The sequence below is a fragment of the Melopsittacus undulatus genome, chromosome 4, assembly GCF_012275295.1.
Source record: "Melopsittacus undulatus isolate bMelUnd1 chromosome 4, bMelUnd1.mat.Z, whole genome shotgun sequence".
Taxonomy (NCBI): Eukaryota; Metazoa; Chordata; class Aves; order Psittaciformes; family Psittaculidae; genus Melopsittacus; species Melopsittacus undulatus.
Window position 1 is genome coordinate 38,540,425 of NC_047530.1, and position 25,884 is coordinate 38,566,308.

Here is a 25,884-nt window from a genome sequence, read left to right on the forward strand (position 1 = left end):
ATTATTCCACAGATGTCTATGGATAGGACAGACCTCCAGTTTCTCTCCTCTAACAACCAGTTTACACTGCTTTTCTTCTTGAATTGCAAATCTTCCTATGGCATACTGCTATTCTATTGGATATTACTGCTCTTTGAAGGAGGAAAAGGGTTATTTTTTTGCCTATCTCTGAATTTGGGATTTTTTTAAGAATTAAAACATTTTATACTTTTGTCTAATAATTCTTAAGAAATTGCATCTTGTATATTAATTTTAAAAACTTCCTCACTAAGTTTGCAAGAACACAATCTGTTGGATAACTATGTAGCAGAGGTGTTACACAACACTTTATTGTAATTCTTTCTTTATATTTTGGTTACTTACCAGTATATGGAAGAAGTGTAATACATTCTTTATAGTTACAGTCAGATGATACTTGGAGAGGATTAAACATGGAGGTATAATACCTGGCTATCTGTATATTTCTTTTGCACATATTTAAATGAATGGTTAATCATCTCTAGAACTTTAAATAATACTGACCTTGTACAATATTGTCCAAGCTTAGATGGATCTATTCAATATATATCACAGGTTGTTTACATTAATATGAGTATACTTAAAGAATTTATTTTTTTATGCTACTCTGCTCTGTACTGAGTGTCTTAATTGCCACAATGCATTTGCTTTCTTGCATTTTTACTTTCTACCTTGAGTAATTGGCTGCCTTTTTTTCATTCGTTGTTCATCTTGTTGATACTCTTGCTTTTCTTCCTTTTCCTTTTGCAAGGATATTGTCAATACAATCATCAAGCACTGCTCTCCTCAGTTCTTTTCACTTGGTTTGCCTGGTGCCACCATGCTCATTATGGATTTCATTGTAGCAGCAGGAAGAGTGGCAGCTTCTTCTTTCCTCAATGTAAGTATCTATTGGTTAATTATAATTTATGTATGAGGTGAAAGGATTTGAAAGAAAACTTAGCAGTATTTTTCCTTTACTAGGATGTTAACTTGACCCCAGAATTCAATTTAATGGTTAGCAAATACCCACACTGTCAGGGGGTTATTCTAGAAGACTGCACAGGCAAGTCCTCTCCAGAAAATATGTGAGGAATGCAAAAATTACTGTTGAAGCAGAGTCTTTTACTTCAGAGTTCTCAGAATTGACAGTTATTTATCTGTGCTTTAAAATGTTTTAAAATAAGTGTCCGTCTGACTGTACCTTTGTTTAAAAAGGTATTTATTCTTCCATATCTATGCTATGCAATGACTTTGGTCATGTTTGAGAACTCAAATCTGCTAGTGTTAGCACTATTTGAACACTTTTCTGATATAGCTATCCCAGCAACTTCAGCCTCATAGTACTGATATGATTACCTAGGTACTGTTGGCCTTGCATGGCTATACTCCCTCAAAGCTCCCCAGTACTCCTCTCCAATTGTCTATGAGTTTTGACTGTTTCTCACATCATTCCTACTTTAACCAAATAAAGTCCACCCTACCTCAAAGTACTGTCGGAAGCCTTTGTCAACATCTTGGACTGTTACATGACTCATGTCATGTCCTGTTTTCCGCATTCTGATGAATTAGCAGAACATAAGACATAAGCCTAGTTAGCAGCTCAGTCATTTGTCTGTAGTCGTAACAATTTCTCTGTGTCCTTTTGTCCATCTTGGCAAATGGGACCAGGGAGTGTGCATGAGTAACAGTCTCACAGACCTCTAGTCTCAGTTTCCTCAGCTCTACAGAATTTACAGAAAGAGAAAGGAAATAGCTGTGTAGAGTTTCAGCCATTTTTCTTTTTTAAGACAGCTAGATGTTAGTCAGCTTCCTGACTGCAGTAAGAATATGTATTTCTCCCCACATTTTTTTCCTTCTAGGCACCAAGAGTTGAAGCACAAGTTCTTTTAGGATCTCTAGTCTGTTTTCCCAATTTATATCATGAACTGCCAGCTCTTCACCCTAACATTCCTGACATTGCTGTGTCACAGTTTACAGATGTTAAGGTAGGAATATTAAGAATATTTCAATGGTATTCAGCTATTGAGTATATGTTTAATAATGATATTTTTACAGGAAATACTAACTAAAATGTTAAGATTCTTTTTTACCAGAAATAATTTAAAATAGATTATAAAGCTTAAGGTCACATAAAATCTTTATAGTCAAACTTTATAGTACTAAACAAACTTTATAATTGCTATTAACTTAATAAAGTGTTTCTGTATGATTGTAGAAGGAAATGATGAGTTACCTCACTGATGTGCAGGTCTCACAGATTTGATCAACTGAGATGAGGAGATTGAGAGGTTCAAATAATGTTATTTAATCCGTTGATAATTCACAATTGACAAAATTTGCCGGGTTTAGAAAACCTCTATACATCAGGATGTTCTCTTAGGCAAAAAGCAAAGATTAATAGAGACATTATCTTCACTATCATAACACAGAGCTGAGTCAGTGTACTGCAACTGGGCAGAGCTCAGTTTTTGTGTTTAATTGCTATATGTGTGTCAGGTATGATTGCTATGTCTAATAAAGGCTCTCCCCATAAGTTTCCAAACTTTATCTGATTAGAGGTAAATGATAGCTTGTAAGCTGCTGTATGCCTTCCTCCCTTTTGGAGACTAATTTTGAATTCCTTCTTTCTCATTTCTATTGTATAATGTCTTTTTCTTGAGCTTTATTGAGAGCAGCCTACAGCTTTAGGGGCATTTCACTGCAGTTGAGACAAAATTCTTCTTGACATGATTCTTAATGTACAGTAGTCACTTGTTCTGCAGCCACTTCCAAAGACATTTAAATCCAACATAATTTTGAAAAAATACTTACAGTAATAAATTCATGCTGTTCTTCAGCACTATTTACAGAAGTTAGCCTTAGGGAGTTGTTGGCTTTGTTTACCCTTGATAGTTTATGGAAATACATTGACAAGAATTGGGTAAATGGTTCATCAGCAGAAAATCAGAACAATAATCTGTGAGGTATTCTTGGGGGTAGCACAACATAGTAAGCATATGGGGCAGACTAGAAGCTTGGAGTAGTGGTAAATAAACAATCTGACCACAAACTTAGAGACTCAGCTAAGCAACATGCCTGTGTGTACTATAATAAAGTTCTGATTTTCAGATGCTTCATGTGATGGAGTTCTTAGTAAAGCAATACATATTTTCCTTTTTGTTTTAGGAACTCATAATTAAAACTGTGTTAAGTTCAGCAAAAGAGGAGCCATCTGGTCCTGCACGGTATGTCATGCAAACAGAGCTTCTAAATCAGTAGCTTCTTTTTTTTTTTATTATACCATTTTAAAGTAGATATATTAGAGAACTTAAAGTTTTTTATTCATGTTTTTTCTCACCACTGTCAAAAGTATGGTCCACCACATGAATACAAATTCTTTTGTAAATAGAGATATTAAAAGAACATACACCTGTCAGAACAAATTCTGGTCGAGCTGAGTATTCTTTCTCTGATAGGCACTGATAGAAAAGGGTGTAAATATGGGTAAGGGTATAAGCTGTATGCTGTCTCAGCCTACCCTGATGTTCAGTTCAGGGATTTTGTGTACTAGAGAGTCATTTTTTACTTTGATGAAGGGCAAGATTATTTATTAAAGAGGTATAGTTATTTTTTAATGCACCACATGGTTTAATTTGAACATCAGAAATAATCCAAGGTATGGAAAAGAAGCAGAAAGTACTGAGCTAAGCATCAAACTGGGAGTGAGTTCTCTGATGCTTAAACCTAAGGGTCTCCATCTAATACAGAACTTCAAGAGAGGATAGTTACTGGATAGAACCAGTGTTCTTTTGCATTTCTTTATTGGCTTGGGATTTTGTTCCTCCTTACCCATGCTCAGAGGCTTTCAGTTACAGAGTTCTACATATAGGATTGAAACAGGAATCTGTAATGCCTACCAAGGAAGAGCATTCCTGTGTGCCTTATATATTTGGGTAGAGTGTTTATATATGCTCAACTAATTTATTGTCACTTGACACATGCAAAGTACTGTATCTGTATGCCTGAAAAATATTACTGGAAAGATCAACTCATTTAACTTTAAAATGTTTTGCTGAAAAAACAAGAGCAGTTTCCATCGGCTCACTTACCTGTTCTTTGCTTTAGGTGGTAGTATCTCTCAACACAGGGGATGGAAGGAATGTTCTGAGATAATTTTAATTTCATTCTTCATTTTCTTTTACAAAACTGAATTCTAAAAAGCATTACACTCTCCATTTTGCTTTTGAAAAAGGTAGTTGAAATCTGTTGGTTCAGAATATACTGATCCTGTGGCACTGAAGCACACAGTATTAGCATCTCAGTTCTGGCAGTGTGGCTGGGAGCAGGAAGGGAACATGCTGCATGTCCCTATAATCCTGTATGGCTGTGAGGGGTGTGTTTATAGGAGCAGAGGCACGTGTGCCTGCCCAGTCTTTCTGAGATATGCTGCCCCCAAAAGACAAAAGTTGGACTGCAGTGTGTAATAATAATATTAAATGAAGACTGAAAATGAATAGATTCCCTATGTCCCATAGATTGATTTCCAGTAGTGTTTTTAATCCAAAAAGCATATAGGGATGTAGGAGTTCTCTTGGATTTTTCAATTGCTTGGAAGGGTGCTTCCTCTGTCTTTTCCATGCCTTCAACAGGGTACTTCATAGAATCGTAGAATAGTTAGGATTGGAAAGGACCTCAAGATCATCTAGTTCCAACCCCCCTGCCATGGGCAGGGACACCTCACACTAAACCATATCACCCAAGGCTTCATCCAACCTGGTCTTGAACACTGCCAGGGATGGAGCATTCACTACCTCCCTTGGCAACCCATTCCAGTACCTCACCACCCTAAGTAAGTTACAGCATTATAAAAGGTTTCGTGGAGTCCTTTTTAAAATATTGAAAATATATTTGTTAGACTTCAGCAAGATATATCAGGAATCATAAAAATTGCATATTTTTTCTAGCATGTTTCTTAATAATTTATTCTCCAACATTTTTTCATTGTTTTGCAGATGTGTTGCTCTTTGCAGCCTTGGTATTTGGATCTGTGAGGAGCTAGTTCATGAATCACATCATCCTCAAATCAAGGAAGCATTGAATGTGATTTGTGTTTCTTTAAAGGTGAGACTTAACACTTTTACAATATATATTGCCTTCACATGTAAAGATGCTTTGCCTTTCTCAAGTCATGATCACATTTTATTGTCTTCAGTCTCATTTTCAATCCTTACAAAAGACTGAATTCAGTTTAACTGGTGGACTTCTGGACTGCGTCTAAGGAGATCTTTACCCTTCTTTAACTTTTTTGTTTTTCTGCTTTTTGCAAATCTTTGTCATATTTACTCATATTTTATGTAATAATTAGAATATTATTAAAATACATATTTTCTAGTATTTTTGAAGCTTGCATGTTCATGAACAGTATCTTCAACTTTTTAAATATTTCCCAGTTTGTTTTCAGAACCTTTCCGCATGCTCTTTGTTTACATCAAAGTTAAATGAATAGTCTTTCTGTATATACACATAGATAAAAATCAGGGTGTACACCTGTTGTACATGGCTTGTGTCAGATGCTGGGGACTTACTATTTTTTCTTTTCAGCAACAGGAATCTGAAAAATATCTTAGCAAATCACCTGATCACATCCTGTGAAGCAGGAATTGAGTCTATGTCTAAAATGGGTAGCTGCAGGGCTTTTATTATTAGACTCTAAATTGCAATTTCCTGTTTTGCGAAATCACATTCATCCTTTGCAGCTTCACTAATACTCTCTTCCAGGGTTTTTTCCCTTGCTTTTTAATATCCCTTAACTAGTGTGTTTTATCAAGTTCCTGTGCAAGTTTGGTATTAGGCAAATGGTGGTTTTATCTTCCTCGTGCAATTTATCAGAGTTTGAACTATTTTTAATACAGACATTCATTGTGATTTTTCCTATTTTTCTTTCATGTATTTATTAAACCAATTACTTGGATCTCATTTATATTAAACATAAATTACTTCTTGAATGAGAAGACAAATGTCTTTATATTTCTACTTTTGCTTTGCTTTCTGTTGGCAAAAGCATTCAGAGCGTGTTGGCTTTTCTCCTGTTCAGAGCAGTGGTATCCTTTCACAATCAAGTTTAATCATGAAAAGAAGAGTTCATAAATATATCATGAGAGGAACAGATTAGCTCTAATTTGTTACCTAAGCAATCTCCTAGCTTCCAACTAGATGGAGATTTGAACTCCCAGAGTGGATTATTATTTTCAGGAGAAATGAATGGATAAGGAGCTATAGACCTAGTCCAACTTACTCATAAGTACAATTGAGCAAATAACATTGAATAGAAATGTTAGCAGCAGCTATATGCCTGTTTCTGGCATACAGAAGCATATTCAGAACTGTAGTCAAGCAGCTCGCTCTGAATGCCGCTGGTGCATCTCCCAGCAGTTTGACTGTACTGTTGTATCTGTGTTAACCTCTGCTGAAGTCTAAGCACAAGGGATCCTAACCAACCACCCAGACCCCTGCATCTCACGACTGCTCCTCTCAGAAATGCTTCAGATACATCACAAAATTGTGTTGTTCAGGCTTAGTACTAAACATAGGTTGTCTGCAAGTATGGACAAAGTTATACTATCAGTGTAACATCCAGAAAGCAATGGATCCTTGCAAAGCTGAACTGTGGAAAGACTACTCTTCTGAGAAGAACCCTGAGCATTAGTTACAAGGCACAGTGCCAGCTCATTGAAAGCTGCTTTTTTCCCCCCCATCAAGTAACTTATAAAAAATTATATCTACAGTTACACAGCTAAATATAAAATATAGAAGTAGTGAATTCTTATGCTTTATACATACAGCATTTTCCAGAGACAGAGGACAGCAGGTGAAATATTTGTAGCATCACACAGCCACATTTGTGATACCTCTGAAGGCTCTTGGAAAAGAAGTCAGAACAAATCAGCTGGCTAGGAAGGGGTGAATTGTTTTGCTCTCCAGCATAAACTCAGTGTTGCTGCTTGAGTTCAGGAAAATGTCTGTCCAGGACACACAGCTCTATAACTGTTCTAAAGTGTCCATTCAAAAGAATTTTTGAAATGTGATACACTGACTATGCTGGGTTTCTGAAACATATGAAGGGTTTGATCTGTTTGGGTCAATCCCCATATTCTTGATCAAAACTTCCTTCCTGGCACTTTTCCCATAAATAAGAAAACTTGAGTGCACAAGATTTGAGCTTTATTCATATTCATTACTTTATACTCTTCAGCCTTTCTGTGAAATTTGTGTCTCTACTGGCTTTTCCCTCTCTTAAAAAAAAAAATCAATGAGAGAACAGAAAGGAGTTAACTAATTTGCATAAGACACCTCTAAAAATCATTCACTCCTCTTCAATTTAGAGCCCAATTATCTTAAAAAAAAAAGGAATAAAATGCTCCCTGTTTTAAGTAGTGAACTGGTGATTATTCAAATACTCTGAAAAGTCTCCTGGCTTTTTTCTCAGGTAATTTTGTCTTAAATTCAGTGATCTGGATACTCCCATATTAAGCTGCTCTGGTTTGTCCACACCTTTTGTCTTCTCCAGTGACTCTGGGGTTTTCCTGCAAGCTTGCAAGGATATTTCCAGCAGTCTGGATTTGAGTTGAAGTTCTGCAATCAAATTGTTATGCTTTCAATTTAATTTTTCTTGGGTTATCACTCTGGCTCAAATTTGTTGTTAGCTCAGATGTGCAAGATTTTCATGTCCTAGATGAGTAAAATTCACTTGTAAAATTCACTTTGTGTTTGCTGTTTGGTGCACAACTTAACGTTTTAAAGCAAGTGCAATGAAGGAAAAAGCCTCAGTTATACATCCTGTGCATTAACAATTGAGGAAAGCGTATTTCTGTCTCTTCCTTTCTTTGCTTTCTCACAGAATTGTAGGGCAGTGTGTAAATCCCCTTCCAAGTCTGGGGGCTAGTTGTACAAATGCATTCACTTCTGCTTTGACCAGCACAGTAACTTAAACTTTTCACTGACTGTTGAAGGCAGGCTCCAGTGCAGCAACTTTCTCCTGCATTTTAAAAATAACAGATAACAGCAATTAAACACAGAACCCAAGGTGCATTCATTTCCATTCAGACAAGTGCTGTACAGGCCAGTCACTACTATAGAACAGTTAGTCTCTGTTAGTACTATATACTTGGATACATGGCTGTTTCACCTCCCTTGGTTCTCAACAAAGATATCTTGATTTCAGAATTGGTTCCTTGGGTTTTTGCAGTCACATGTTAATAGTTATGAAGGTAACAATAACCTAAATTTTTATGATTCTGCACTATGATACTGCACTATGATTTTATGATTCTGCTTCATGATACTGCACTAACAGGTCTGAAATTAGGAGACTCCTCTCCCCTTTTTCTCATTGTGTGCCACTCACTGATAGTCTGTCCCAAACTGTTGATGCTAGCTGCTGACATTGTGACTAAAATAATTCCTTTCAAATTTTATAAAATTTTAGTTCTCTCCCTCTTTCATTGTGTTCCTTATGTTCCTGGAAGATAAGGAACTATAGGTACAAAACTGCCTCTGAAATTCCTTACCACCTTGCTGCCTAATGTGCTTTTATGTGAAATCACATAGTCATTGTTACTGTGCTGTGTTCTTTTTTCTAGTTTCCAAACAAAACAGTAGCTCAAGTTGCCTGCAGTATGCTGAACATGCTGATACATTATGTACATAGACTTCAAGTGTATCAAGCTGATTCACCTCTAAGAATTATTCAAGTAAGTAATTAAAAATTTGAAAATTTTTATTATTTTAAATGCAATAGTGGAATGTACTTCCCTGAAATTAAAATATGAGAATATTGACAAGTCTGTTTCACAAAATGTTAAATTAGTATAAACATAATCTTACTTAATATTAACAGTAGGGATTCACATCACATTACTTGCTGACTTCAGTATTAAAATGTAAAATGCCTATATCACCCTTACTTTCTCAGCTACAACTGTCATTATTTATGTGAGAATGTTGTCAACAAATTCCAGATTTTTTTTAATATTAAATATATTCAAATAATGTTTATTTAAGTTTAGTGAGAAAGCAATTACTTAAAATATGGATCTGCACTTGTATTTTGCATGTGCATTAAAGAGTTTCAGTATAAATCAAAAATTGTTATTTTGAGTACACCTTAAATAAGAAGGATGTAGAGTATGGCCTCTGTGAGTCTAAATAAGAGAGAAATTGCAGAGGTCTCCCAGGTAACTGGAAAGTTGTGTGGAAGCTTCTTAAGAAGTGTAGCAAGCATTTCCCTGCTTCTCTGCAGTCATGTTGCTCAAGAGGCAGGGTGTTTCCAGATTCTAATAGTTCTAAGAACTACTGGAGCTCAGGTAGCTCCATACACAAATCCACATCCTGCACCCTATAGGTGTGTTGAATCACGTTTTCTTCCTGACTGAATATTTGTCCTAGCTGTATAGTTTCATTGCACTTAAGGCACCTACATGAGACAAGCAGAATGTGTTCCTTCAGTGTCTTCTGTGAAACACAATTAAAAGGGTTGTATTAAAAAAAAGCAGCAAAGAATATGGTTATTTGTCTCAGAATAACTTTACAGAATTTAACCATGAATCTAGTATTATGTCACATTTACCTGCTTAAAAATCTATTTTAAACTTGAATATTTAGATTATATTTTTAAAGAAACCACACTGTATTTTCCCCAGATTCTAATAGCAACTATTACACATCTGCTGCCCAGTACAGAAGCTTCCTCTTATGAGCAGGACAAGAGGGTAAATATTTTTCATTTCTTTTTAGTGTGTTAGTTTAATTACAAAGTTGTAGGCCATAACTTTATTATGAAATCTAAGCTGTGTTTTAAAGCAATGATTCAACTTTTTAAGCATAATACAGTATAGTCTTTCCAGAATTACAGCTATATTGTTCTAGTGAATTTCTGGAGTATTTGTGGGAAAATATGCATTTAAAATTACTTGAGATTTATTGTTTTTAATAATTAGTCTTCTTTTTCCTTACCCTCTGTAAACTTTCACACAAAGTAATGTAGACTTTTCAAACTTGTCTTCTTACAGTAAAAATATTCTCAACTCCAAGTACATTGCAAAACACATATAAGGTCATGATTTTTTGCTCTTTCCATTGTAAGTACATTCTTGAGCAAGATAGCCTGTAATCTTCAGGTGAATTTGATTGTTGCAGTCTTTCAAAATGATTGCTATCTTTTTGTATTTTCAATGGGTCTGAGTCCACTAGCTAAGATGTGAGCTCTTTCTTTACCTGATACTCCCACTAGTACTTTCTGCCTCCTGAGAGCTGTGTCTCTTTTGAATTATTTGGCGTTGCTCTAGGACTGTGGGACTCAGTGGTCATTTAAACTTGGGCACTTTGGTCCAGTTTGTCACTGGCAGAGCTCATGCTCTGGGCTACACATTCACACAGGAGCTTGCACTGATCTGTTACTCATTTTTGCCTCCAGAGCTCCGTTTTGCCTCTTGTATCTATTTGCAAGAAGTTATGGGCTGTTGTAGGCTACAGTGCTGTGCCAAGCTAGTCAGCTTTCCACTTGAGGATGCTTTCCATAATGGAAAGAATTTCCCATGAACTAGTGCTGATTGTGGTATGCCAAATATCATAAAAAATTTGCTTACCTAGTTTGACAAAATAGTCCTAATGTGTTTCTTAAAAATTGGTTTAATGTAAAAAATACTCAACTCTTCATCATTAGGCTTATTATATGGTGTTTCTGAGAGACAAACGTGTATTACGTGAAATGAGTATGATGTTTATATGCCATTTATTAGTAAATAAAGTGGTTTTTCTGCGAAAGATTTTTATTTAACTTGGGAGATACTTTAGAGAATCTTGCGGCTATTCACTGAATTGTGTCTTCCACAGTTAAGTTTTAAAAATTAAAAATAATTATTTGAAACCAGTAAGTTATTAATAATTTGGTGTGTATATGTCTCTTAATCTAATTCTATTCTACAGTCTTTAAAAACATCCCCTAGAGGGAGTTGGTTCTTTTGCTGACTGAGTAGCCTCCAAGACAGAAAGCAGTTTCATTTCTTTCAGATGATACCTGGTGCTGCAGTGTTGTTGACATGTTGTGAAGAAAACTCTTGAGTTTTTATACAGCACTAAATGCAGCTGAAATAGTTCAATTTTGCATAATCCTTGATTTACTTTATAGTGAGGTTTGCGTGCAGAATGGGAGATCAGCCTTAATTTGTACCTGTGTAGTCTGAAAACAGCACCCTGAGAATCAATTTTTAAAGCATGGATATTCTCTTCAGCACAATATCTCCTCACAGACTCACCACGATGAGAAACTGTGTCTGGATGTTTGTTGTTACATACCTCAGTAGCCAAAATTTTCACTGGTTCTGTAGGTTTTGAAGATACAATGGCTTTTAAACTAGTGTGACCTGCCATTACTGAATAATGGTGACTCTACCAAATTGAAAAAACAAAGTAAAATAGAGAAATAAAATGCAGTGGTAAATGTGAAGTAGCAGGTGCTGGTTTAATTGATTTTTAATTGAAAGTGTTTGTTCCAGTTGGTGGTTTCTTTACTTCTGTGCTTATTGGACTGGATAATGGCCTTGCCATTAAAGACCTTGCTGCAGCCTCTTCACGCTACAGGAGCAGAAAATGATAAGACTGAAAGATCCGTTCTTAATTGTATATATAAGGTACATGTTTCTTTACTTGCTAAATGAGGATTTCTGTGTATGGAGTTAGTGTCTGTTTTCATGAAGACATAAGTTTTCTGTAAGCTGACCTCGATTCTACTACTGAAATGTGGAGTGCTGTCTTAGTTCTTGTACATTTTACTGTAACTGGTTGATCTCTGGTATATTTGGAATTGCTGATTTTGGTTTACATTTTGTGATGTGTAACCAAGTTCATTTTTGCATGATGTATCAATAGCAGATGCTTGTGTTGTAGAAGACCAGATATACGTTTAAGACAGGAGGATGTACCTTTTATATACCAAGCAATTTTATTTAGCAATAAGCAAAGTAAAAAGCACTAAGTTATAATTACTGTCTTTAGGGGCACAGAACAAAGATAGGTTGTAATTTTCATTTTTTTTTTCACAAGGGAAGGGGATTAAAACCTCCAGCAGCTTAGAACAAGCATATATAATTAAATAAGATAGTAGATCTATAAATAAGGGTAGCTTAGTGATTTGTTGTATTTTTTGTTTCTTGTTTCTTTATTGTTAAATTCCATTTCAGTGTTAATGCTGTCTTGACAATTTTCTTTGCAGACCAGGGTTTGCTTTTGTAAACAATAAGCAACAAAAATTTTCCAACATATTTGTCCTGCCTAGCTGGTATTTAAAAAAAAAAAAAAAAAAATCAGTAACAATAAAATTCATTTCTTATAAAACTATCAAGTAGAAATTTTAGTAGTTAATGTAATGAAATTCTGGTTTTGTTGTAGGTTCTGCATGGATGTGTCTATGGGTCTCAGTGTTTTAGCAACCCTAAATATTTTCCTTTAAGCCTTTCTGATTTGGCATGTGTGGATTACGATCCTTTTATGCATTTAGAAAGCTTGAAGGAGCCAGAACCACTGCATTCTCCAGACTCAGAGAGGTCTTCTAAACTTCAGCCAGTCACTGAAGGTTTGTCAAATTGCCTAAGTATATTCTCTTTCAAAAAGATTTTATCTTGGTTTCTAGTATTGAAGTGTTGGTCTAAAGCATAAGTTTTAGACAGTAGGTAAGAACCATTAGTATGGAATGAGCTAACATAATTTTGAGCAATTATTGTTCGATTAACTGAAATAAGTCTCTTCTGAACAACATAAAGATCAATTTGGTATGGATTCTTCTGTGCTCTGTCACTGAAAAGTGTTGAGTACTGCAATGTGAATAAATGTTGCTTGTCATTTTATTTTCAGTAAATAAATCTATTTTTTCTTAATTTTCTCTAAGAATATTTTGGACTTTATCCTTTCTGAGCTTGTAATATTGAAAGCTTTCTATGAATTGTCATAGCCCATCGTAATGTGTTGTCAATCTATTTACACTAAAACTACAGTTATCTAAAAAAAAAATAATTTCTCTCATCTGCTTAGAAACTTAAAAGCCCCAGAAATTAACATTTTCTTCACAACTTAAAAATAAAAATAATCTAAGCTGCAGAGGAGTAGCATATATTATGCAGTGTGTCTAGTCAATATAAATGGCTACATTGGGAAGAAAATTGAAAAAGATGAGATTAATACTGATACCAGAAACTCTGTGTAGTGCTATTCTCCCTCCATATTAAGTTGTTCCATTTAGGCTTCCTTAAAGGTATTAAGGACCAGATAAATGCAGCAGCTCTTTGTAGCAGCTGTGTGCTAACAGCAGGTGATTTTGTGGTCTGTAGTGACTACGTGCTGTTTTTTATGTAGAGAAAATGGCTAATCATTGTGCCCTTGTCTAAGGCATGCTTCATCATCCTCAAGTACTTTTTTGGCCAAAGAATTCTAAACATAGAGCTGTCCCCTAATAAGCTCAGTATTGGATTGAACAAGTCTGATTTGAGAACTATTGGCAGGAGGAGTTGTAATTATTAAATTTACTGAAGAATGAAGCAAGGTACTATAGTTGGCTTTTTGTCAAATGGCTGTGGTCTTATTAGTAAAAAGTAATCATCTGCTGGGTCAGAATGAAAGAGGCTTCGAAGGATTCATTCTGTCCTAATTACAGTCTCACCTATACATATTATGTAAAGCTAATATTTAAAGCATTTGCCAAAATTAACTTCCACTGCATGTTCTATTACAGTGTAGTGAATTGTAGTAGCTTTTTATGCCTGGCATCTTTTGTATTCTATAATAATCTGTAATTATGGGTTAGCAGCAAATGCTGTGTGGCTTTTTTAATCTGACAATCTGAAAAGACAACCCTGAATAGATTTCTCTTTAAATGAATGTATTTGCAAAAAACCTTAGCATCGATATCTTCATTTTGCATTTCCGTACATGATCTGTTCTTTTATGATTACTTGTTAAATTTTTAAATACAAGTAATTTCAGCTGTTCCTTTTATCTCTCTAGATAAATTAAGGAAACCCCATATGTTTTTAAAGTTTCAGGGCTTTGGAATTGTAAGTCAGATCGTGAAATTTAATTGGCAAACTAAAGCATTATAATGCAACCATGGTCTTGCAACCTTGGTGCTTCTAGTCCACATTGCCAGGCAGAGAATAAAATTGGCAGTGCTTGACTGATCACAGAGCATCTGTTCTTCCTGGCATTGTTGGAGGAGTGAGAGGAGTAAAGCTAGTGGATAACAACCAGTCTGGGACTCAATCAAGACAGGGGGTCAATTAGTACAAGCTAACAGCAGAACAGTATGCCAGTGGGTCAACCTCTTTTAGTAGAGTAAAAATACTATCATGACTTTTTTTTTTCCTTTTTAAGGAATGGAAATGGGCAGGATGGCAGTTGTAGGGAAATCAGGGAAGTTCTACAAAGGCAGGGTGGGGTTTGTTAGGTTCTTTCTTCAGGTCACAGGCAAAGCCAAAAGTACTGAAAGGCCAGAATTCTTAAGACAGGCTGCTTTTGATCAGTTTAATATATGTGATTGACATACCCGATTATGCTTTCCATTGTTCAAGGTCAGATCCATCACATGTTTTATGGACACTTAGCCACAGTATGATGTAGTATGAGACCACAAAGATAGGGGACTTTCAGTGATACAGCTGTGTAGTGGGGAAAGGATCTATTGAGAGGCTGGAGCAAGCCCTGCAATCAACAGCAGGGCAAAGATTTCTTAAATCCCCTGGTAACAGGCGATATAGAGAGAATTCTGTTCACCTCTCTGTTTCAGTAACTTTCCAAGTGCTAGGATAGCCTGTGAAATTGTCTTTGTCCTCCTTTCTGTAGGTTTCAGGTAAAGTGGCTGGTTGCAGTGTAAAATACACAAAAAATAATTTTGAAATTGTGCTACATATATTGAAGTGTTTGTTTTTTTTTTTAAGAATGAACTTTAGCAGATGACAATAAAGACACAAGTAGGAAGCTTTTCTTGCATCATCAGAACTTGAAGACAAGTCTGTGGTGCTTTTATACATCTAAAGAATCACAGGGCATGTCTACATGAAGGGTGATGAGCTCTTCTAGCTAGTATTGACAACAGCCTTTTCTACCTACAGTACAGGCATATAAGTGCTGTCTGTGCTAATTAACCACACACCTAACTAGCCTGGATTCAGTGTCACACTGGCAGGTATACTTCCTCCAAAGATAGTGTATCATTATACTGCTGTGCAGTTTAGATGTGCAAACACTAACTTAGACTGCATTGTGCTATGATCTGCTTACCTGCTTCTGGTCTTTCATTTGTCGTTACAGGACCGTAAACATAAATGAGGGAGAATTACAATGGAACCTCTTTTCAAAGCTTTTTTGTTGTTTATACTAAATAATGCAAACATTTAGGAAAAAGTAAAATTTGAGGGGGATTTTTGACCTTTGTATCAGCAGAGAAGCTGGTTACATGAAAATACATAACATAAAATAAAAAGTGCTGTACATCTTCTAATGTTAATACATAGCAAAATCAAACTATTGAATAGAGTCTAGCCATAAGGAAATAATATTGTATGGATTTTTTTTTTGCAATTATAGACAAAAATGTGTTGAAACCTGTACTTCATAGGTCACAGATTTGTTAAGGATAGTTGTGATTGGAAGCTAACAGTTACATTGCATAGGTACAGTGTCTATCAATTATTGATTTAATGGGTTTTCACCCATTTGTCATATTGCTTCAAATATAAATTAAACTCTTTTGTATAGATTGATAATTTTCCAAACATATTTCCATTTCTGAAGAAAAAGTATTTTCCATCTGATGTTTAGTCTTTGCTTTTATTTAAAAAAGTAAAAATACAAAGTACTAGGGTTTTTACTGAAAGAAGACAAAAAGTACCCTTAAAAAAAAAAACAACCCAAAAAAACCCCACTTTATACATGGTGAATCAAGATTAGCACAGTTTCTGTTTCATGAGGGCTATTCTAGAGGTGGCCTCTCTGTAACGGCATCTCTCTTTACCTGAAGCTAAGAAAAGAGTGAGACTTCCTTAAGCTCATGTAAAATACAGGTAGCTAAGCTAAACTGACCTTTCTTAGGCTCCCTCTAAATGTAATAAAGAGTTTCCAGAGAGTGATTCATCCTATTTCTTCCGGGCTTCTGAGGTGAATCCATCTGTACATGTGCATCATTCTTTAGATAGCTAAAAGGGTGAGGAGAGTTAAATTCCACCCTCAGTCATTACTTTTCCCTTCCACTATATAACTAGTTCAGAAACTGTTCAGCCAAAGTTGAATTAGAGAGTTAACAACAGATCTTCAGGAAATTCAGGAATCCTCCATTCATGCCACTGGTACAAATGAGTGGTGATAGACCTTCAGCCTTTCCACAAAAGAGGTAATTTCAGGGACTAAGAAAAATAGCTAATATAAATCTGGTAAATTACTAAGTAATCGTGTATACATATAAAGTGCATTGACCAAGCAAACCACTGTAGCACTGTAAAGAGAGCAGAAATGTGTTCACTCAGGAAGACGGGTTGGCAAAGCAGCCAGCTAGCCTGCTTCATTGTGTAATGCTATGGCTTCATTTGTAGAGTTTGTGATAAGGCTGTGATGACTTGCATTATTGAATATTTTGATCTGCCCTCCAGAAACAAAGAGCAGGGTTTAGATACTCATTTTAAGAGTTCTAATATGTTGAATGTCCAGTTGTTCCTGATTGAGGAGATGTGCTTCTGGGAACACATTATTAATATGTGTCCTTTAAGTTGAGAATTTAAATTTCTCATATTTTCTAAAAGCATTACTGGGTTTGCTTTTTTGAGTTGAGTTTGGTTTTGGCTTTTGCTAAAGGCAAACACCATCAAAATCTGACCTGCTATGTGGCAAAAATTATCCAAGATTGCTTAATTTTGTGCAATATAACAGGTTACATCAGAGTTTACTTTTCAGTCTCCTTCTTTTAATACTTCTGATTTAAGTTTACTGTGTCAATTTTAGATCCACAATACTGTATTCTGAGAGAAAATTCAGTGAGAACTTCTCTCCTCATCTTATAAAAAAGAGGCAATAACAGATTTATGTCCCTATTCTTTTACCTTCTATTTTAATTCAAGAACAAAATTTTCAGAGAAAGACTGTGGTAGGACTGAGAATGGACCTTCCAAATTTAAATTTTGTGTTCTACTCTTTGAATCACTGTGCCACCTTTCTATTCTGTAAGTCCCTTAGGCTCCTAAGGGAGTACATTCATGCACACAAACACAATAACCATGGTCAGGTTTGAGATGTTTAGGGTTTGTGACGAAACAGTACTAGTAATAATTTATATGCTAACAGGTCTTTGTCATTTCTTCAGGTTTTTCAGTGAAACATAATGGAAGGCATTTAATCTAAGCAGTGTGAGACTTCAGGTAGCTGGGAAGCTCACATGGTTTTGGTCCTAGGAGCTTGAGAAGAGTATTACCTTGCTTACCTGTTGCAGTGCCAAGCACTAAACACTTTACATAAACACCCTGACAAAGATGAGCCAGCCTCTGCATTGTGCAGGTGGTGGTTAGTACTGCACTGATAAATTATTATTCAAGCATACAGCTTAGTTTGACATTGTCTTGTATAAACTTGCTTACAGTTCCTTCTTACGTTTCAGCAGATGGCACTATAGCTTAATTTCCTGTATGCTATCAATATCTGGATGTTTAATTCAGCTTCACTGAATGTTTTTGTGTTTTTAAATTTTAAATCTCAAGAAGGTTATAAACAAATATATTATAGAATTTGTTTATATTCATTTTCAAGACCTTATTTCATTAAAATATTTGAGTTTATCTGAGTTTGAAATAGTGTAAAAATGAACTTGATTTTGCCAGTTAGTTGATTTAGCCAACTGTTAACTGGATGAAATTACTCTCTTTTTGTAGTTCAGATCTAGTGCTCCCTAAAGGTAGAGAAGAGCCAGAATCCCAAACATCTCTTACATGCTTTACCCAAACCTTGTCTGGGAAAAAAAAAAAAGGCAAATATAAGATGATATGATTTTTGCAGAGGCAGAATGCATCCTGTGCTTCAAAAACTAAAGATCTATCATCAGTATGTCAGTATGTGTTACAAATTTGCCTTTATTTTTCCAGATAAACCAGTTCAGAAGCCTTACATGGCAAAAAGAAGCATGAGTTTTTATTATGTATAAATCCACAAGATAAAGGGAGATGAGATAGTTATACCATGCCTACATGTCCAAAAGGTTGCAGTTTTTCAGTAAATACTGAATGAAAAAGTAACATGGTTCAGAACATTCTAGTTTGATGGATTTTCAGTGAGAAAGAAGTGCAAAGTGTTTGCAGCAGTTTGCAACATTTAATATAGTTCAAAATATATAATATAATCCTGAGGAATACAATCTTGATTTATCTTTCCCTTGTTAATCCCAAATTTGGGGCATCCAGGTCCTGTTACAAGAGAAAGGCTGCAGAAATATGTGCTTTGCCATGTTAATCCTCTTTTGTTTTCTACCTGTGATATTCAACAGTGTAATTCTTCTGTGTGCGGGTTCTTCAGTGGATACCCTGACCTAGTTGAGGGTAGCCTGACTGACAGTTGCTTTGACCACCTTTGTACTTCATGGGTAATGTAGAGTGGATTTCATAGAAGATTCCAAAACCAATGAATTACTGGGCTAGCAAGAGTGTGGTATAAACATTGAGAAATTACTTCTGTGAATTTAGATAGTGTTGAATGCACATGGAAAGTACGCAACAAAGGAGGTGGCAACAGTATATTGAACTACCAGTGCATCTCACAAGATGAATGTTACGTATGATTAACTCCTCAAAGTTTTTCCAGCCAGAAACTTCTTAAAATGCAATTGGGGCATGAGATTTGCTTTGTGAAAATTTAGCTACTCTCAGATTGTGTTCAGTATAGGTAGCCTGGTCTTTGATTTGGTACTTTAAAATCATCCAGTATTATTCTCTACCTAACCTACAGCTATGGGCTCCCCAGGGAAATTAAGATGGATTAGAGACTTTGTACATCTTTGTTCCTTTGTTTTTCTCGATGTAATGATGTGTATAAATATAAAAATCCATTGCAGTTGAAAATGGGCTTCTTGCAACACGATTATGTTCTCTACTTCATCAGCAATTTAAGATTTATTTTCACTAGATTAAGAAATCACATATTTCAAAAGAGCTATAATGATTAAAAAGCTATGGTAAAGGAGGTATTCTGGGCTGTAAAATAATGAGGATGCTTCTTTAACTATCTGATAATTTTTCATGCTATTTATATGAGACCAGTGTTGATCAAAATACATATTTTCCATTACTGAGTTGGACTAACCTTGCAGTGCTCATCATTTGTTTGAAACTCACAAAGAAGAGGAGACCAAAAAGAAATAAATGAATCTCAGTGTTGTTTTCTGAACTCTCCTTTTAAAACCTATGTTCTTTCTCTCACAGTGAAAACTCACATGCAACAAGGATTAATTTCTGTTGCTGCTCGTACTGTGATAACACATCTAGTCAACCACTTAGGCCACTATCCTATGAGTGGAGGTCCTGCTATGCTAACTAGTCAAGTGTGTGAAAACAATGACAATCCCTACAGTGAAAGTCCTGAACTTTCTCCTGAACTTTTTGAGAACCCAAATCTTCAATTCTTTGTGTTAAACAATACATCCCTGGTGTCCTGCATACAAATCCAAGCAGAAGATGACATGCCTGGGGGAGGACTGTCTGCTGGACTTGCATCTGCTAATTCAAATGTTAGAATTATAGTACGTGATCTGTCTGGCAAATACTCATGGGATTCAGCCATTCTGTATGGACCATCATCTTTAGGTGCATCTTCACAACCAACATCTTTTGCACTTTCATTATCTCAACAAGATAAAGTAGAAGATGCTCTTTCATCTTTTGAGCATGTGGAGGATGTACCTGCAAGGGATGGAATTACACTCCAAGTGAAAAGGAAATTTAGAGACACTGTGCCAACATGGGATACAATTAGGGATGAAGAAGATGCCCTTGATGAACTCCTGCAGTATTTAGGTGTTACAAGCCCTGAATGCTTACAGAGAACTGGTGTCTCACTCAACATTCCTGCTCCTCAACCAGTCTGCATCTCAGAGAAGCAGGAGAATGATGTCATTAATGCAATTCTGAAACAGCACACAGAAGAGAGGGAGTTTGTTGAAAAGCATTTCAATGATTTAAATATGAGGGCTATGGAGCAAGATGAGCCAACCTCACAAAAACCCCAGTCAGCATTTTACTACTGCAGGTTACTTCTCAGTATACTGGGAATGAATTCTTGGGATAAAAGGTAAAAAGACTCACAATTCAAGAAATTTCTCTTACGTAATTGTGCTATGCTTAACGCATAGTAATAGTTGATCATGTAGTAGGTTAAGCCAAAAATACTTCAGCCCAGCCAACAAAAGAGAAGAGGGGATATGCAACTAAGGGGAAAATGACATTTTTCTTCTGTATTTCAACCTGTCATTTAGAGAGGCAGAAAGGAGGAACCTGTTGCCTTTGTTGCCTTAGAACAGCGTTGGAAGGCAAATTAAAGTAGTAATATCTTTTCTAATTATCCTTTCACCAACTGTACTAAGAGGTACTGCGACGGGTGAAGGCATCTTTTTGCTTTCTTTGCTTCCCATGTATGTTCCTGTAAAAATCATTACCCTTCTGTGCCAGAGTGAGACTCTGAAAGTGTCATATTCTCAGCTGGTGTGTTGCTGGACAGTGTCTTGCTGCTTTGCCTGCTAAAAGCATGCTTGTGTGCACCCTCAAAGCATTGCATCTGTGTTAGCTAATGAAAAAGATGCATCCTTTACTATTTATTTCAACATTGGTAATGTTTGGGTATTGTTTAGAACAACAGGAGACAAGCCATGTTCAGTTACAAAAGTAAAGTCTCTGCTTACATTATTTTTGGGGGGATATAGTTAGGTGTATGTCTGCATATACATGAGGGTATGTGTAAATATTAGCATTCTAGAATTCGAGGGTCTTTCTGAAATATTTTTTGGCTTTTTGGCCATGGCTGTCAAATTCTGTATTTTCATACTATGAAGGGAAGTAAACCAAAAATAATGTCACTGGACATATCACTGGAATTGGACAAAATTCTCGTATTACAGCCCTTATTTGTGTCTTTAATTGCTCAAGGCAGTCTGGTTTTGAACAGTACTGCTTTTAAACTCATTCCACTGTGTTTTGTGGGTAACATCGTAAGCACAGTTTAAAAGAAATTAAAAGTGCCTCTCTTGCTCTAACATATTGTTTTGTTTTTTCTTTAATTTGTTACAACTGGATGGGTGACTAGGGAGTTTGTGTTCTGCTCTCTTCTGAAAATCAGAATAGCCAAAGCTCTGTGTTTAATGCACTGACTCCCTAGGACAGTAGGTTATGGGAGTGTCTTTTGTCAGTAAGCATATATATTATGGCCTAGTAAAGGATGCAGCTTATTATATGTGTCAGAGGGAGTTCTGTGTATTCTGTAGAGAAGGGATTGATTGCAGTTAGATCCAGTAGGTTGACAGAGGAAAGTGGAAAGAAGTAAAGGTTGTACTTAGGGCTATAATGGAGATTTCCTGGAGTAAAAAAAAAAAAGTATATATTTTTTAAAAGATATCTTAATATTTTATATAAGAAGGTACTATTGAAAAGCCAAAAGCATTTGATGATTGTTCTTGAATGGACCTGGAAATGTTCTTTTATCATTCTTGTACTGTTCTGTATCCATTGGTGAGCAGATGATATAATAGTTACAAATTTCTCTATTTAGAAGGAGCTTTCATCTCCTGAAGAAAAATGAAAAGTTACTTCGAGAACTCAGAAATTTGGACTCAAGACAATGGTAAATTCTTTCAATGGCAGCGTACTTATTTTAGTTTGCTTGTACTTAAGTGGCTCTAATTGCACAGGTGTAAGATTTGAACTGATTTTTAAAATAGTTTCATAAATTATTCATGTATTTTGCACTCTGGTAGTTACTGGTATTGTATTGAGGTTACATTGGTATTATTTGTAGAGTAAAACTGTACAAGTAGAATATCATGAGACAGGACGAACTTCAAATAACTTAAAATTATGAACACTTATATGCATAAGTTGGAATAGTTTTAAAACTTGGATAAATTGAAGTCTCCACATTTTAAGCTTTGGGTAATTCTTTAGCTGTTTTCCAATGCTTTTAGTGCTTGAAGACATGGAATTCTAGTTGGCATTGTAGCACAGAATTAAAAACTTTTAATTTTTTTTTTAGAAGTTGGAATAAAATCCAGTGGAGGTTTTAGAAATGTGAGAAACCACACTTTGTTGCTCCAGTGTCCAAGAGCAAGCTTGACAGAAGACATTGCTATAGCATTAATAGATCCTTTGTTTGGTTGCATAAGATGCATTTGCCACAGCATACACAACACACTGTTAAGGGATGGTGCAGTGTCAGTACTGCCTGTTTTACAGGTTTTGTTCATTTCAGAAGCCCAGGTATTTCATTGGTAATTGGCATTGCCAGTACCATCCTACATCTTAGAAGTGATAAAAGAGGTAAATGCTGTTCATGTATAGTGAAACTTTAGACTCTAGAAAAGACTGGACTAGAATGGGAATGTAGAAGATACTAAAAAAGAAGCCATATAGTTGTACTTTACTTCCACTATATTTTTTAGTGTTTTAAAAGCCATACTCTGGGTGTACTGTTCACATGTTTTAGTTTCATATTAGTAAAGGCACTGTCATGCAGTGATCGTTCTTTGTTTTACAGCCGAGAGACACACAAGATTGCAGTGTTTTATGTTGCTGAGGGACAAGAAGATAAACACTCAATTCTTACGAATACTGGGGGAAGTCAAGCCTATGAGGATTTTGTAGCTGGTCTTGGCTGGGAGGTATTAAAACATTTTTATCCTAAGTTTGTTTACAGAGAAAGTTACAGATCCCTTTAGGGATAAGTCTTTGGTTCTTTAGCATTACTTGCAAATACTGAAATACACTGGTTTGCGAGTAAGATGTAGAGAAGAATTCTGGTTTTAATTTCATTAGCAAAACTAGCTATTTAATTTTAAGCTCTTTGAATTTAAGAAAGTTTGTGCAGGCAGAGATGATTGATTCTTTAATGTGGAGTCCTGTACTGGGCTTTCCTGGACTGAGTAGGAGGCATCTAGATTTCCCTGTAAGCTGGTTAAGTGTTACATCCACTGAAGTTTGAGCTTTGCTCGAATTTGGGAATCCAAAAAGTACAATCAGCTTCTGTCATACTCCCTTTTTCCTGCTGTCTACTACAGACATGTAACTGTTCACACAATGTTGTACCCTATCATCTATATGGGCCTGCAGCTCTTTAGTCACTAGTTTGATACTAGTTTGATACTAGGATTTCCTCTTTTAGCATCCTTTCTTTCTGACTGCACAGGATTAACTTCCATTATAAAGTTCATCTTGGCACAGTCACACAGAAGTTTAGGAATCGCTTCTGCTCCTGGATGGCTGCATAAGAAACAGTGGGGTTTTTGTTTCTTTTGTGACTTGGCATTCATCAGGAGTGTCCACATGAGTGTACATCTTACTCATTCTTTTGCTTTTTTTTTTTTTTTTTGTTAATCATTCGGTGTACAAGAGCACTACTAGATTAGCTGTGTGGATAATCATAGAATCATAGAATAGTCAGGGTTGGAAAGGACCTTAAGGTCGTCTAGTTCCAACCCCCCCTACCATGGGCAGGAACACCTCACACTAAACCATATCACCCAAGGCTTCATCCAACCTGGCCTTGAACACTGCCAGGGATGGAGCATTCACAACCTCCCTGGGCAACCCATTCCAGTACCTCACCACCCTAACAGTAAAGAATTTCTTCCTTATATCCAGTCTAAACCTCTGCTGTTTAAGTTTCAACATGTTGATTTTCCATAGGAGCAGAGAAAAACTGCTTGAAGTCTGCTGTCACGAACATAGATGTTTATCTTCCACATTCATGATTCTTCAGAAGAAAACCAACATATTAGTGTCTTCAAATATCCTTCTTTCATGGGTTAATTCCCTTAGCCTTTATTAGGTATAGTTACTAATAAAGTGTAACTATAAAGTGTCCCTAATTTGAATTAATATTCCATGATAAGATATTGTCATGATCTAACCCCAGCCAGCAACTAAGTACCACACAGTCACTTGCTCACTTCTCCTCTCTCTTACCTTCATCCCTTCATCCACCATGGGATGGGGAAGAGAATCAGAGGAAGGTAAAACCTGTGGCTCAAGATAAGAACAGTTTAATTGAAATAAAGATAATAATTATAATGTTAATAAATAATAAGAATAGGGAAAAGAAAAAGAGGAATAAAACCTAAGAAATACAAGTGATACACAACACAATTGCTCACTACCTGCTGATACCCAGCCCATTCCTGAGCAGCGATCAGCCCTTGCTGGCCAGCCCTCCCCAGTTTATATACTGGGCATGACGTGCTGTGTTATGGAATACCCCTTTGGCTAGTTTGGGTCAGATGTCCTGTCTCTCCTTCCTACCAGCTTCTTGTTCCCCTCTTCACAGGCAGAGCATGAGACACTGAAAAGCCCTAGATCAGGGTAACTGCTGTTGAGCAACAACTAAAACACTGGTGTGTTATCAGTAGTATTCTCAGACTGAAGCCAAAACACAGCACTGCACCAGCTACTAGGAGGAAAATTAACTCTGTCTTAGCTGAAACCACAACAGACATCTTTGTAACCTCTTAGCATTAAATTCTGAATCCTTTGCAAACAGAATAGCAGATATCTATCCCATATGGGCATAGATTAAATGTATTCACATCTGAGATTCAACATTCCTTAGGCACTTTTAAAAGTGAAATAGCACATTAAGTGTGCTTATTTATTTCAGTGTCAAAATATTTCCCATAGAACTAAGACTTGTAAACTTATTTATGAATTATCAATTACTTTCCTGTATTATTTTTCATATTCAAAGAAGGAATATTTCTCAAGGAAACATATGGAAGATAACAAGATGATGTAAAATTTTTGCCTCTCAGACAGGATTTTTTCAGAGCTTAGGTCAAGGCTGATGTAGTAACAGAGAATTTTAAAAAGTTAAAAAAATACATGTAAGCAACTGGTCAGGGAATAATGCAGTGAATACTCATTTATGTGACCTTTTCTCTAACGTCATCTTCCCAGTATCATCTCTCTTGACTGTGGAATATAGAATGCCACTGCACTGCAGTGGATGTCCAGTCTAGTTGGCAAGTCTGAGCTCTTCTGGAAAAACTTAACTGTACTGTTGTGAAAAGAAACTTCACTTTAAAAAATATGGTTGAAAGCAGATTTTAAAGTGTAAAGAATGCATTTATCACCTGAGTTGTTTTGGTTTTTTTTCCCCTTCTCATATTGCTTTCTGTGGTTTATTTCCAGGTAAATCTCACAAATCATTGTGGCTTCATGGGAGGACTGCAAAAAAACAAAAGCACTGGATTGACCACTCCATATTTTGCTACCTCAACAGTAGAAGTAATGTTCCATGTGTCAACAAGAATGCCTTCTGATTCAGATGACTCTTTAACAAAAAAGGTAGGTGATCATGAATAACAGGTTTTCTTTTGATAATAATCCTAGACAAATTAAGAGTTAAAAACAACTTTTTCTGAAAAATCACAATTTTATAATTTATTTATTGTAACAAAACACTTTCACCTGCTTATCTTTAATTTTGCCATACTGGTGATCTTTGCCATCATTGCTACTGTTGTCAGGATCACATGTATAGTGGTAAAAACTACAGGGAGGTAATGGTCTGTGCAGAAGAAAAAGCATTACATCTGAGTGATGTTTTTAGTACTTCCAGACTTTAAATGCCAATTCG

General features: G+C 35.9%; 1 protein-coding gene across 3 annotated transcripts in view; it reads left to right on the forward strand.

The window, feature by feature from the left end:
• Positions 1-25,884, forward strand: part of RALGAPA1 (Ral GTPase activating protein catalytic subunit alpha 1) — a 127,405-nt gene that overhangs the window by 59,617 nt on the left and 41,904 nt on the right. For all 3 annotated transcript variants that reach the window (XM_034062203.1, XM_034062204.1, XM_034062202.1), the window contains exons 25-36: positions 770-898; positions 1,860-1,985; positions 3,166-3,224; positions 4,992-5,100; positions 8,619-8,729; positions 9,678-9,746; positions 11,532-11,666; positions 12,424-12,607; positions 19,476-20,340; positions 21,811-21,882; positions 22,792-22,915; positions 25,437-25,592. In XM_034062203.1, the coding sequence (XP_033918094.1) occupies positions 770-898; positions 1,860-1,985; positions 3,166-3,224; positions 4,992-5,100; positions 8,619-8,729; positions 9,678-9,746; positions 11,532-11,666; positions 12,424-12,607; positions 19,476-20,340; positions 21,811-21,882; positions 22,792-22,915; positions 25,437-25,592 (2,139 nt within the window). The remainder of the gene's footprint in view (positions 1-769; positions 899-1,859; positions 1,986-3,165; positions 3,225-4,991; positions 5,101-8,618; positions 8,730-9,677; positions 9,747-11,531; positions 11,667-12,423; positions 12,608-19,475; positions 20,341-21,810; positions 21,883-22,791; positions 22,916-25,436; positions 25,593-25,884) is intronic.